Source organism: Stegostoma tigrinum, chromosome 15 (assembly GCF_030684315.1).
Source record: "Stegostoma tigrinum isolate sSteTig4 chromosome 15, sSteTig4.hap1, whole genome shotgun sequence".
NCBI lineage: Eukaryota > Metazoa > Chordata > Chondrichthyes > Orectolobiformes > Stegostomatidae > Stegostoma > Stegostoma tigrinum.
Window position 1 is genome coordinate 43,862,754 of NC_081368.1, and position 14,177 is coordinate 43,876,930.

The 14,177-nt window shown below is 42.1% G+C and overlaps 1 protein-coding gene across 8 annotated transcripts in view; it reads left to right on the plus strand.

The window, feature by feature from the left end:
- Positions 1–14,177, plus strand: part of LOC125458680 (protein Shroom4-like) — a 137,918-nt gene that overhangs the window by 110,174 nt on the left and 13,567 nt on the right. Inside the window, exon 8 of one of the 8 annotated variants that reach the window (XM_059651448.1) lies at positions 883–962. The exons of the other annotated variants lie outside the window; for them this stretch is intronic. Within the exon in view, the coding sequence (XP_059507431.1) occupies positions 883–919 (37 nt within the window). The 3' untranslated portion in view covers positions 920–962. Of the gene's footprint in view, positions 1–882; positions 963–14,177 lie in introns of those variants that run through there. 8 annotated transcript variants of the gene reach the window in all.

Here is a 14,177-nt window from a genome sequence, read left to right on the forward strand (position 1 = left end):
TGTGGGAACACAACCTGAAAATTCCCCTCCAAGTTGTCTGTCATTTTTACTTGGGAATATATGACCATTACTCACTGACACTGAGTCACAATCCTGGAATTTCCTCTCTAATAACATTTTGGGTGGAGCACAGCAGATTAACTTCTGTATGTAAAGAAAAGGCTCATCATCACCTTTTTAAGGGCAATTAGGGGTGGGCAAAAATTGTTGATCTTGTAAGCAATTCTGAAATAATTTTTAAAATGAACAAGCTCTGAATTTCCCTTTCTATACTTCACTGTGTCATTTTCCCCGTTTAAGGCAGTTCTTTAGACCTAACCCTTTGACCAAACCGTTGGTCATCTGACCTTGTATCTTCTTGTGTGGCTGTGTTTTGGTCATTTTATAATGCTGCCACGAAGCACCTCGTGATGTTTAATTATCTTTAAAGGCACTATATCAATAGCTGCAACTTTAAGGTAATCAGAATAGAATGTTCCATTTCAAAATCTTCTGTAGTGACTAGGGTTTCTACTAAGTGCCTTTCTAAGTACAGGGTGTATCTTGGAATGCAGCATCTCCATGATAATCCTTATCTGAATTACTTGCTGCATTGTGCCGGATGCTTCACAGCTGCTTATGAGACAGCCCATTGGTTAAAATTTACAGTCGTCTTGAAGCTCCAGCCACAACTCTCAATAATGCTCAAGGTGTTTGTTGCATGTAACTTCACAGGCTCCTCTTTCTCTGATCATATCTGGAACTGGTGAATCTAAACTCCTCTTTTGAAGGAGGGTTTTGGATTCTAACAAACTGCTACTTTTTTCCTTTTAATAGTTAGATTTGTTGTTCCATGAATAACTTGTTTGAAAAAGTAAAACTGAAAATACTTGGAATACTCAGCAGGTCTAGCAGCGTCTGTGGAGAGGAGAACAATTAGAATTTAAGGAGCGATTGCATCATTTAGCTCTGATGAAAAGTCATGGAAGAGGTTGGTACATCAGTTTTCTTCATGTTGATCATAAGAAACAAAGAAACACAGAAAATAGGTAGAGAAGTAAGCCACTCGGGCCTTCAAGCCTGCCATCCAGTATGATCATGCATGTTCAGTATCCCACTCCTACGTTCTCTCCATACCCATTGATCCCTTTAGCTGCAAGGGCCACATCCAGATCCCTCTTGAATATATCTAATGAACAGGCTCCAACAGCTTTCTGTAGAGAATACCACAGGTTTACAACTCTGACTGAAGAAATTAAGACCATAAGACAGGAGCAGAAATTAGGCCATTTGGCCCATCGAGTCTGCTCCGCCATTCAATCATGGCTGATAAGTTCCTCAACCTCATTCTCCCGCTTTCTCCCTATAACCCTTGATCCCCTTGATAATCAAGAACCTATTTATCTCCATCTTAAATTTACTCAATGACTTAGCCTCCACAGCCTTCTGTAACAGTAAACCCCATAGATTTCACCATTCTCTGGCTGAAGAAGTTTCTCCTTATCGCCGTTCTAACAGGTCTTCCCTTTACTCTAAGGCTGTGCCCTTGGATCCTAGACTCCCCTACCAATGAAAGCATCTTCCCAACGTCCATTTTGTCCAGGCCATTCTGTATTTTGAAAGTTTCAATTAGATCCCTCCTCATCCTTTTAAACTCCAATGACTTTAGTCCCAGAGTCCTTAAACGTTCCTCGTATGTTAAGTTTTCCATTCCTGGGACCATTCTCTTGAACCTTCTTTGAACCCACTCCAGGGACAGTGCCTCCTTCCTGAGACATGGGGCCCAAAACTGGACGTAGTACTCCAAATGTGGCCTGACCAGTGCCTTATAAAGCCTCAGTAGTACATCCCTGCTTGTATATTCAAATCCTCTCAAAATAAATGCCAACATTGCACTGGCTTTCTGAACTACTGATTCAACCTGCAAGCCTACCTTGAGAGAATCCTGGACCAGAACTCCCAAGTCTTTTTGTACTTCAGACTTCTGAATCATTTACCCAATTAGAAAATAGTCCATGCTTTTGTTCTTCTTACTAAAGTGCATGACCTCACACTTTCCAATGTTGTACTCCATCTACCACTTCTTTGCCCACTCTCCTAACCAGTCCAAGTCCTTCTGCAGCCCCCCGCCCCACCTCCTCAATACTACCTATCCCTCTACCTATCATTGTATCATTGTATCATCTGCAAACTTAGCCAGAATGCCCTCAGTTCCTTCATCTAGATCCTTAATGTACAAAGTGAAGAGCTGTGGTCCTAGCACCGACCCTTGTGGAACACCACTAGCTGCCATCCTGAGAAAGACCCCCTTTATCCCCACTCTCTGCTTTCTGCCAGACAGCCAATCTTCTATCCATGCTAGCACCTTGCCTCTAACACCCTTGGCACTTATCTTACTCAATAGTCCCCTGTGTGGCACCTTATCAAAGGCTTTCTTGAAGTCCAGGTAGATAACACCCAGTGTCTTTCCTTGGTCTACCCTGCTCGTTACTTCCTCAAACAATGCTAGCAGATTTGTCAGGCATGACCTCCACTTGATGAAACCATGCTGACTTTGCCCTATTTTACTATACACTTGCAAATAATCAGAAATGTCATCCTTTACAATGGACTCCAAAATCTTGCCCACGACCAAGGTTAGGTTAATCAGCCTGTAATTTGCCATCTTTTGTCTTAGTCCCTTTTTAAACAGGGGCGCCATGTCAGCAATTTTCCAGTCCTCTGGGACCCTCCGTGCCTCTAGTTATTCTTGAAAGATCACCACTAACGCTTCCACTATCTCTTCAGCTATCTCCTTTAGAACTCTGGGGTGTAGTCCACTTGGTCCAGGTGATTTGTCCATCTTCAGGCCAATCAGCTTTACTAGCACCTTTTCCTTGGTGATGATCACCATATTCAGCTCTTCCCCCTGACATACTGGAACTTTTGAGATATTACTCATGTCTTCCACCATGAAGACTGATGAAAATTAATTATTCAGTTCCTCAGCCATTTCCTTGTTCCTCACTACTATCTCTCCACCGTCATTTTCTAGTGGTCCAAAGTCCACTTTTGCCTCTCTTGCCCTTTTTATACCTAAAGAAGCTCTTAGAGTTCATTTATATTACTGGCTAGCTTACCCTCATATTTAATCTTCTCCCTTCTTATTTTTTTTTGCTGCCTTCTGTTGGTCTTTGTAAGCTTCTCAGTCTTCTGGTTTCCCACTGCCCTTCGCTATATTATATGCTTTCTATTTTGCTTTTATGTTGCCCTTGACTTCCTTAGTCAGCCATGGTTGCTTCCATATCTTCATCCTCATCTCGGTCCTGAATGGCTTACCCCTTATTCTTAGTCTGTGATCCCTAGTTCTGGACTTGCCCAACATTGGGAACATTCTTCCTGCATCTAGCCTGTCCAGTCCCAACAGGATTTTGTGTTTCTGAGATCCCCTCTTTCAAATTCCAGCAAGTACAAGCCCAGTTGATCCAGTCTTTCTTCCTATGTCAGACCTGCTGTCCTGGGAATCAGCGTGGTAAATCTTGCTAGACTCCCTCAAGCAAGAATGTCCTTCCTCAGACTAGGAAAACAAAACTGCACACGATATTCAAGGTGTGGCCCCACCAAGGACCTGTATAACTGCAGCAAGACATCCCTACTCCTATACTCAAATTCTCTCCCAGTGAAAGTCAACATGCCATTAGCTTTCCTCACTGTCTGCTGCACCTGCGTGCCAATCTTCAGCGACTATTCCACCGTGACACCCAGGTCTTGTTGCATCTCACCTATTCCTAAACTATCACCATTCAGATAATAATCTGCCTTACTGTTTTTGCGACTGAAGTGGTGAAGTGGATAAGCTCACATTTATCCACATTATATTGCATTTGCCAAGTATTCATCCACTCACCCAGTCTGTTCAAGTCACTCTGCAGCCTCTTAGCATCCTGCTAACAGCACGCACGGCCACACAACTTAGCATCATCTGCAAATTTGGAGGTATGGCATTCAATTCTTTGGTCCAAATCGCCAATGTATATTGTGAACAGCTGGGCCCAAGTTGTTGCATACATTGGAGAACAAATCTGTTATGTTGCATGCTAGCTTTGAACAGCAGCTAATGCATAATCACTAGATTACAGTTCTATAGTCAAATGAACTCTTAGTTAGTTTGGCCTAATGATTGTTCTTTATGTTTGAGCATTGACTGGCTAATTGCTAAAGGAAGCTGAGCCGAATCCTGTCAGCATGAATGAACTTCCAGCTGTGATTGCTGAATGACAGTAACAAGCAGAAAGCTTGACTGGGTTACTTGGTTTACTTTTTCTCATCTGAGAATTATGACTGGGATAATATAACATAGCTGAGGTCAGTAACAGTACCTGTGTTCAGATAGGCTAGGTCTGTGTAGCTACTGTGATTTGAACTGTAGATCTTGCTTCTCTCAATGATACAGCTAAACACCAGATAAAAATGTGCTGTCTTCTTTTCCTATTCTGTGTGCATGTCATGTTAGAGGGCCCTAAATTAGTTGCAGGACATACCACTACTCTTGCCAGAAATATCATGAGAAAGTTATTAGTGAAACTTATGTCCCCTGCAAAGTTTGTTCTGGATCCTGGGGGTATGTTTCATTGGTAATATTTAACAAGTGGCTAACAAAGTTATTTCTCTGCACTTTGAAAAAAATTATTTTTGGCGAGGCACTTTTGGACTCTGTCCTGATGTCTGGTTTTCTGCTTAATTCATACTTTTTTTTTCAGTACACATGGGGAGATGTGAGCCATCCAAGATGAACGCACTAGTGGGAGAAAGTTCAAAGCAGGGCTTGCACCCGCTGTTAGCTGGTAGCTAACCCTAAGGCTCGCTTGTTTTAGTCCTGGTCTGTTTTTTTTATTAGCTGCAAACAAATACAGCATCAGTTGCAGCACCAGAGTTGGCCTTAACCTCTTCGGTTTCTTTTGGTTAGACCTAGGATGAGATATTTGAAGATTCGATCAGGCTCAGCTCTAGTTTCCTATGGTTAACTAGCCTATGGAGGCTTGTTTTGTTTTTGAGCAGCAGCTAAAGCCCGCTGTACCAGAGTACACAGCTTCTCTGCAATGCCAGAGATTAATGCAAAGCGATTAACCTTTAAACTATATAAAAAGTATTTTGTGTCCTAACCACAACTCAGAACTCCATTTTTGTGGTTGCCATATTTGGTGTCTCTGACTGAGCCTAACAGCGAACGTGTGCCATTTGTACTGAATTATAGGCAGTTTGTTCCGCTTTGAAGCTATGCCAAATAAAAGAAGGCAGAAACTGCCTGTGCTCAGGTTAGGTTGTTTGCAACTGGTACAGAGTGAATTATTATCTATAATTCAAATTTCTGTAGCTGATACAGCTATTGCAATGTCAATTAGTCAACTATAAATCAGTCCCTCAAATAAGTCATTATCGGTTCAGTAAGTGAAAATTCTGACTTTTCAAATCTGCAGGCCTCAGAGCAAAATCCTGTTGATATAATCAAAGTTAAACACTTAACCATACCACTTCTTTTTTTCTGCATCCCAAACAATGTTCTGTATATATATGTATTTTTAACTATATCTACAGCAATGTATACAGTATTCTGAACAAAGCCATCAATCAATTACAAATAACAAAGTGTGGAGCTGGATGAACACAGCAGGCTGAACAGCATCTCAGGAGCACAAAAGCTGATGTTTCGGGCCTAGACCCTTCATCTCTGATCTTCATCCCTTCATCTTCATCTCTGATGAAGGGTCTAGCCCCGAAACATCAGCTTTTGTGCTCCTGAGATGCTGCTTGGCCTGCTGTGTTCATCCAGCTCCACGCTTTGTTATCTTGGATTCTCCAGCATCTGCAGTTCCCATTATCGCTGAATCAATTACAAATGTTCACTTGAACAGGAGCTAATTACTGAGAGTGGGAAGCACTTGTAATGTGTACAAAATTAACAGTTTCCATTGATAAATGTAGTGATCGTAAACAGAGTGAACTAGCTTAAAGTATGTTGGGAGGACAAGTCAAATGCTGGTCGTGACATCTTGGAGCGAGAGGCTGTCCAAAAGAATGAAGATGTGAAGCAGATAGTTTTCGGAGATTTAATAATTCAGAGGACAAATAACATCTTTTTGCGAGCAGATTAAGTTTCATTACCTACCTTGTGCCAAATTGAAGGATTATTAACAACAGGAATGAAGACAGTTGAAGTAATGAGTCATTGGAAACAATAACATAGAAGAGTAGGCAGGAGGTCCTGTTTGAAGAGTACTAGGAGCTAAATTAAAGAATAGGTCTCTAGAGGTTGGAATCCCTGGATTATTGCCAGAATTGCATGCAGATTTGTGTAGCTGATTTTGTTGCAGAAAACAAATGTGGCAAAATAGACTACATATCATTGAACTGGTACCATTACTGGAACTGAAAGGAATTCTCTTTGGACTGGGCTGCAGCTAAATTGGGCCTATGCCAGGGTCCTAGTGTAAAGGATAGACAAGGCAAATTACAGAGACTTCAAACTATTAAGCCGAAACATTGTTGGTAAAGTTTCAGTCAAAACAAATTATATAGAAAAGAACAGAGTAGTTGTTACAAATTTGCTTGTGGCTGTATGAGTGAAGAGAAAATAAATAGAAGGATGTAAAGTATTTCAGCAGAAAAAGGAAATAAGAAACATACGAACAAATGATTTGGGCTGAGGGTTGGGTTGCAATTAACTGCTCAAATAAGCATTCTTTATAAAAATGCAAGCAGTACCTGCTGAGTAAATTAAATGAATTGCAGGTACAAATTCAGTTTGGAGATATGTCATAGTTACAGACATTGTAAAACAGTCAGGAATGGAAACTAAATCCAGCAGGTCATAAGGTCTATATGAAAGATAGGGAAAATATTACAAGGGAGGAGTGGGATAAAGAAGTAAATCACTTTAGTGATAAAAGAGGATTTCATGAAAGGTAAGCAAGCAATGTTGACTTTATGGGTAGAATGAAGAAATAGAGAAATCAATTAGATTACAGTGGAAGACATCTATATGTCCTCTGGTCCCAAGTTTGAAGTAATGTACTGTATAAATGCAGAGATTATATAAATACGTAATCAAGCCAGTGACTTGAATCGGAGATTGTAACTTTCATAATAATTTGATAAGTGGTAAAAGGGCACTGACCCAGTTGAGTTGCATCAAAACTCAATATGTTTAAATAAGATCATCTCATTTCTCTAAAATCCAATAAGTTTGAACTGTTCAGTCTTTACTCAAGACAACCTGTTCATTTGTGGAATCAACATAGTGAGCCTTCCCTGAACAACTTCTGGTGCAAGTTTATCTGTCGTTAATTAAAGAGAGCAAAACTGTACGTATTACTCAAGGTGGAGTCCCATCGATGTCCTGAAAAAGTCCATTCCCCTTATAAAAAAAGGCCAACATTCCAAGACATCTACGATAATGGGAACTGCAGATGCTGGAGAATCCAAGATGATAGTGTGAAGCTGGATGAACACAGCAGGCCAAGCAGCATCTCAGGAGCACAAAAGCTGACGTTTTGGGCCTAGACCCTTCATCACAGAGCGGGATGGGGAGAGGGAGAGGGTTCTGGAATAAATAGGGAGAGAGGGGGAGGTGGACCAAAGATGGAGAGAAAAGAAGATAGGTGGAGAGGAGAGTATAAGTGGGGAGGTAGGGAGGGGATTGGTCAGTCCAGGGAAGATGGACAGGTCAAGGAGGTGGGATGAGGTAGTAGGTAGGAAATGGAGGTGCGGCTTGGGGTTGGAGGAAGGGATGGGTGAGAGGAAGAACAGGTTAGGGAGGCAGAGACAGGCTAGGCTGGCTCTGGGATGCAGTGGGAGAAGGGGAGATTTTGAAGCTTGTGAAGTCCACATTGATACCATTGGGCTGCAGGGTTCCCAAGCGGAATATGAGTTGCTGTTCCTGCAACCTTCAGGTGGCATCATTGTGGCACTGCAGGAGGCCCATGATGGACATGTCGTCAGAGGAATGGGAGCGGGAGTTAAAATGGTTCACGACTGGGAGATGCAGCTGTCTATTGCGAACAGTACACCATATTGGATACAGTATACCACATTGACAGATGTGCAGGTGAACATCTGCTTAATGTAGGAAGTCCCTCTTCCGCACCTACACAGGCCCCAAATCCCACCGCTTCCTCCGCTACATTGATGACTGTATCGGCGCCGCCTCTTGCTCCCCAGAGGAGCTCGAACAGTTCATCCACTTCACCAACACCTTCCACCCCAACCTCAAGTTCACCTGGGCCATCTCCAACACATCACTCACCTTCCTGGACCTCTCAGTCTCCATCTCAGGTAACCAGCTAGAAACTGATGTCCATTTCAAGCCCACTGACTTCCACAGCTACCTAGAATACATCTCCAAACCCACCCCCCCTGCAAAAATTTCATCCCTTATTCCCAATTCCTCCGCCTCCGCCGCATCTGCTCACAGGATAAGACATTCCACTCCCGCACATCCCAGATATCCACGTTCTTCAAGGACCGCAACTTTCCGCCCCACAGTGATCGAGATCGCCCTTGACCACGTCTCCTGCATTTCCCGCCCCTGCCACAACCGCCCCAAGAGGATCCCCCTCGTTCTCACATACCACCCCACCAACCTCCGGATACAATGCATCATCCTCCGACACTTCCACCATCTACAATCTGACCCCACCACCCAAGCCATTTTTCCATCCCCACCCTTGTCTGCCTTCCGGAGAGACCACTCTCTCTGTGACTCCCTTGTCCGCTCCACACGCCCCTCCAACCCCACCACATCCCGCACCTTCCCCTGCAACCACAGGAAGTGCTACACTTGCCCCCACACCTCCTCCCTCACCCCTATCCCAGGCCCCAAGATGACTTTCCATATCAAGCAGATGATCACCTGCACATCTGCCAATGTGGTATATTGTATCCATTGTACTCAGTGTGGCTTCCTCTACATTGGGGAAACCAAGCGGAGGCTTGGGAACCGCTTTGCAGAACACCTCCGCTTGGCTTGCAATAAACAACTACACCTCCCAGCCGTGAACCATTTTAACTCCCCCTCCCATTCCTCAGACAACATGTCCCTCATGGGCCTCCTGTATGGTCACAATGATGCCATCTGAAGGTTGCAGGAACAGCAACTCATATTCTGCTTGGGAACTCTGCAGCCCAATGGTATCAATGTGAACTTCACAAGCTTCAACATCTTCCCATCCCCCACTGCGCTCAAAAACCAGCCCAGTTCTTCCCCTTCCCCCCCAAAGCCAGTCCAGCCTGTCTCTGCCTCCCTAACCTGTTCTTCCTCTCACCCATCCCTTCCTCCCACCTCAAGCCACACCTCCATTTCCTCCCTACTACCTCATCCCGCCTCCTTGACCTGTCTGTCTTCCCTGGACTGACCTATCCCCTCCCTACCTCCCGACCTATACTCTCCTCTCCACCTATCTTCTTTTCTTTCCATCTTTGGTCCGCCTCCCCCTCTCTCCCTATTTATTCCAGTTCCCTCTCCCCATCCCCCTCTCTGATGAAGGGTCTAGGCCCGAAACATCAGCTTTTGTGCTCCTGAGATGCTGCTTTACCTGCTGTGTTCATCCAGCTTCACACTTTGTTCTCTGAAACATCTAGATGCCTTTGTACCACAGCAAGACCAATGAGACTTCTCTGTTCATGTATCATTTAAAAAGTGATGATTTGTTACAGAAAAGAAAGACTAACAAATGTCTGCTTCCATATTAAAAAAATTGAAATTAAAAGGAGTAGAAAAATTATGACACGGCTATGCAGCACCATAGTTAGACCACACTAGGCGTACTCTGAACAATTCCATGCACAATACCTTAGTATATTAACTTTGAAGGGAATGAAGCATCAGTTTACTGAAATGATATCTGAACTACAAAAATTGAATTACCATGAGAGATTACAAACGTGAGTAATAGCCCTGAAGTTTACAAAATGTTAGAGTGAATAGATAGGCTGAATGATGGAAAAGAATTCTGCTATTTGGGAGTTTAAGATGAGATTTTCACCAGTGAGAGTGAGAAATATCACAAAGGGGATTAGTAGTTTGGAATGCACTTGTGCCAATGATAGTTGATGCTAGTCAATTGTCAGTAGACTTAATTTTAAATCTGAGATTGAAAACTAAGAATAATAGAGCAACAGCAAATATGTGAAGTTGGATCACAGAGCAGTTATGGTCTCATTGGATGGAGGGACAAACTTGAGGGGTTCAATAGCCAATTCCTGTATCTATGTCCAATTCCAAAAATGAATGAGATTTTTAGAGAGGATCTGTATATAGTATGACTTCCTGAATTGTGATTACATAGAAGTGCTTGCGTATTTGGATTTTTAAAAGGTATCTGTTAAGGTGTTGTTTTAAACGTCACTATAGGAGATGAGATCATCTGGCATGATGGGGTAACACATTAGCATGAGTACAGGATTGGCTAAATAACTGGGATATTTTTGTATTGTTTCGCTGTAATTAGTTGTGTGACACAGGGGTCACAGCTGGCACCTGAATTATTCATGATCTGTAGTAATGACATGGATGAAGGGATTGACATACTGTGGCCAGTGTGTTGACAATAAAAATCTAAGTAAGAGAGCAAGTTGTAAGAAAGGATGGGTTAAGCGAGAGAACACAAAATCGGGAAATAAAGTATAATACGAGAAAATGTGAAGTTGTCCGCTTTGGTCAGCGTGTTACATGGAGCAAGACTACAAAATACTGTAATGCCGAAGTATCTGGGTGTCCTTGTAAGTGAATAATAAAGTTAGCTTTTTTTTGAATTTATTTATGGGGCATAAGCATCTCTGGCTATGCCAGAATTCATAGCCATTTTTAATTGCCCTGGAGTAGTTGGTGGCCTCTCACAATGACAGAAGTCCTTGTGTTGTAGGGAAACCCACTGAGATGTTAGAGAGTTCCACTGTTTTTTGCCCATCACTTAGCTCGTGATCAGTAAAGCTGAGGTTGCCATAGTTCCAGAGGACTGCTCGTTTATCACGGAGCGAGGGAGAGAGAACACGTGGGGGAGAGAGAATGAGAGGACTGGTGATGGTTTAACCTAAGGACCACCACACATCAACCAAGGTGGGGAGGGGGGTGGGGGTTACGATGGTGGGACTTGTATGATGACCTCAGTGTAGCTGTTGGAACCAGGTTGATACCATTGATTGCAAGGTCTTTGGCCCAGGTTAACAACCCCATTCAAGAAAGCCCTGGCTGACCAATATAAGCAGGAGATTTAGAATTTCCTCCGTTCAGGGGACTGACTCCGGGCTGGTTGGCCACAGCCAGTATCCTGTGCATAAGTAAATAGAGGGTGACTTGGTGACAGGATACCGGCCTCTATGCAGTTATTTCACTCTGCCTACTTTGTTAGTGTCTTCTGCCCACAAATCAGCCATCCAGCAGGCTGAGCTAACTGACCCTACCTGGTGATCGAGGGTAGACTGATACTATGGTAATGAGCCAGGTTGTATTTATTCTGCTTTGTATGGTCAGGATATACCTGGAGAGTTTTTCACATTGTCTGTTAAGTGTCACTTGCAGGTGCACTAGAACAACTTGGCTAGAGCTATAGCTAATTCTGGCATTAGTACTGAAGATTCCAGAATGTTATCAGGGCACATTCTCTTTGCAGTATAAAAACCTTCAGCCATTATTGCTAATAAGTGGCATGAATTGAATTGGCTAAAAACTGGCATCCATGATGCTGGGGACCTCAGGAAGGCTGAGATGGATCATCTACTGGGCACATCTGGCTAAGAGTGAATGCAATTGCTCCAGCCTTACGTTTTGCATTTGTTACACCTCACTGGGATAGCACAATGGAAATCAAGGATGTGAAACAGCACTTGTAATGTGTGTGAAGTAACTTGCTTTTAAAATCGCAGTAATGCATTGACTATCTTTGTTTTTAAAAAGTCCATTTCCTATTTCAGTTTACATTCAAAATTACTGAAAAATAAAACAAAGTTACAGCCATTAGACACTGATGTGTTCATCTCACCTATCATTGAGGACTGCAACATTTGTGAAGTAGCCTCCTCCAATGATCTGTTGTTTGGTTCACTATTCATAACTGGATTGCAGGGCTGTAGATCCTGACTCTGATGCATTGGTTGTGGAATCACTTAGCATTGTCCATTGCTCAGAGTCAGGGGAGATGACAGAGGTAGGTTCTTTACACAGAGAATGGTGGGTGTATGGAATGCACTACCAGCTGTGGTAGTAGAGTCAGATACATTAGGGATGTTTGAGTGACTCTTGGATAGGCACATGGGTGATAGTAAAATGAAAGGAATCTGGGTTAGTTTGATCTTAAGAGTAGGAGAATGGGTTGGCACAACAGCATGGGCCAAAGGGCCTGTACTGTTCTATGTTCTACTGCATGCTGCTTATGCTTCTTGTTATGCAAGTAGTTCTGTGTTCTAGCTTCACTAAGTTAACACTTCATTTTTAGGTATGCCTGGTGCTGCTACTGGAATGCCTTCCCTTCATTTCACTGAGCAAGAATTAATCTTCTGGCTTCATGTTGGTGATAGACTGGGATTGACATGAGGTGACACATTGAAGCCGAATATAATTTGGCTGCTGCTGATGGTCCACTCTATTCAGTTTTGAATTGCTAGTTCTGTTTGATGTTTGTTCAATTTGCACAGAGGCCGTACCACATAGAATAGAGAGTATTCACAATGATGTGCATTGGTCACTTCTCCTGATACTGTCCTTCAACAAGTAGCCTGGTGAATACAAAGACAAGTATAGTTTTCCCCTTTAGTTCCACAGACTCAGTTAAGCAGCAATGCCCTTTAGGGCTCAACCACGCTCCGTGATGGATTTAATTTTGTCAATCAAAACTTTTAAATTGGAATTTTAAAAAAGAAAAACTTGAAAATACTGAGGTAATACAATCCTTGCAGATGAATTTGGAATCTTTTTTTTCAGGCTGCATAAATTCAGGATCAATATGGGGAAAAGTGTAGTGGATGCTATTGTAATGAACATTGTGTGCCAACTGTTAACTTTATGTTGGAGATTGAGTTCTGAGATGCAGTACAATGTCAAATTTCTGTCCTGATTGCAACATTTCTTGTCCACAACATCTTCATTTGAGTAATGCAGCTCCTTTATAGGAATAGAATGATTTTAGGAACTGGTGAGCCATAACACGTGCTTACCTCATATGCTGTTTTCCTCACTTTTTGGACTGCAGTCAAACAGAAAAGCTAATGTAGTGATAAGGGGACTGAAGAATGACAGAAAGGTAAGCTCAGAGGTGTTGACAGGAATGGCAGAAGCAATGACTGACTACTTTATCTTCTTCTATTAAAACTGAGGCATTTTAGTAGAAACCAATAGTGGATGAACTTAAGGATATTAACAAAGCTGGGAAGAATATGGAGAAAATAATTGGCAAATTAGCAAATATTAAAGAATATAAAATCACAGGTCCAAATGGTATACAGCCAATGTATATTCCGGGAAATTAAGCATGAGGTGGCAGATGTGCTTTTGGAATATCCTTGCTGTATCATTGATATTAGTGATACAAATTCCAAAATATCTTTTCTACTAAATCTGGTGGAAAAACCTCCACCAAGAAAACGTTATACTTAATAATTGTAGACATAGATTGCAAAAAGCTCAATCGTGCTCAAACAGTCCGGTAGAATTCCTTCGATGTAATGGTAAGGGTCAATTTCCTATTTTGGTTTTGAAGAAGCCTTTCAGATAGTACCACATGGTAGGTCATGACAAGTGTTAGAGCATGTGGAGTTAGACTAAGTAGCGGATTAGAAAATGAGTTGGCTGTAAAATAAAGTCAAGTGTAGGATTGAATGTACTAGATTAGTTTGGAAGTGGCGTGCAGTAACATCACTGCTAATAATGCGTTGTTTTAATGAAAAACAAGTAGCTCACTATCCAAACCTACACTTGATAGTAAGCTGGTGATCTATAGCTAACAAGAAACTGTAGACAATGTGTAGGCTCGGTATTTGTAGCAAATTTACATTAATAGATAAATGACAAATTATACACATTGTTAGATAAAACAAAAACATCACTGCAACCTTAAAATTTGGTTGAAATGCAAAGAGATATAGGTAAAATCAATAACAGCAGCATCATAGATCAACAAAGGAATTACAAATATTAATAAAGCATTAATTTGCCTGAAAGGATATAACAT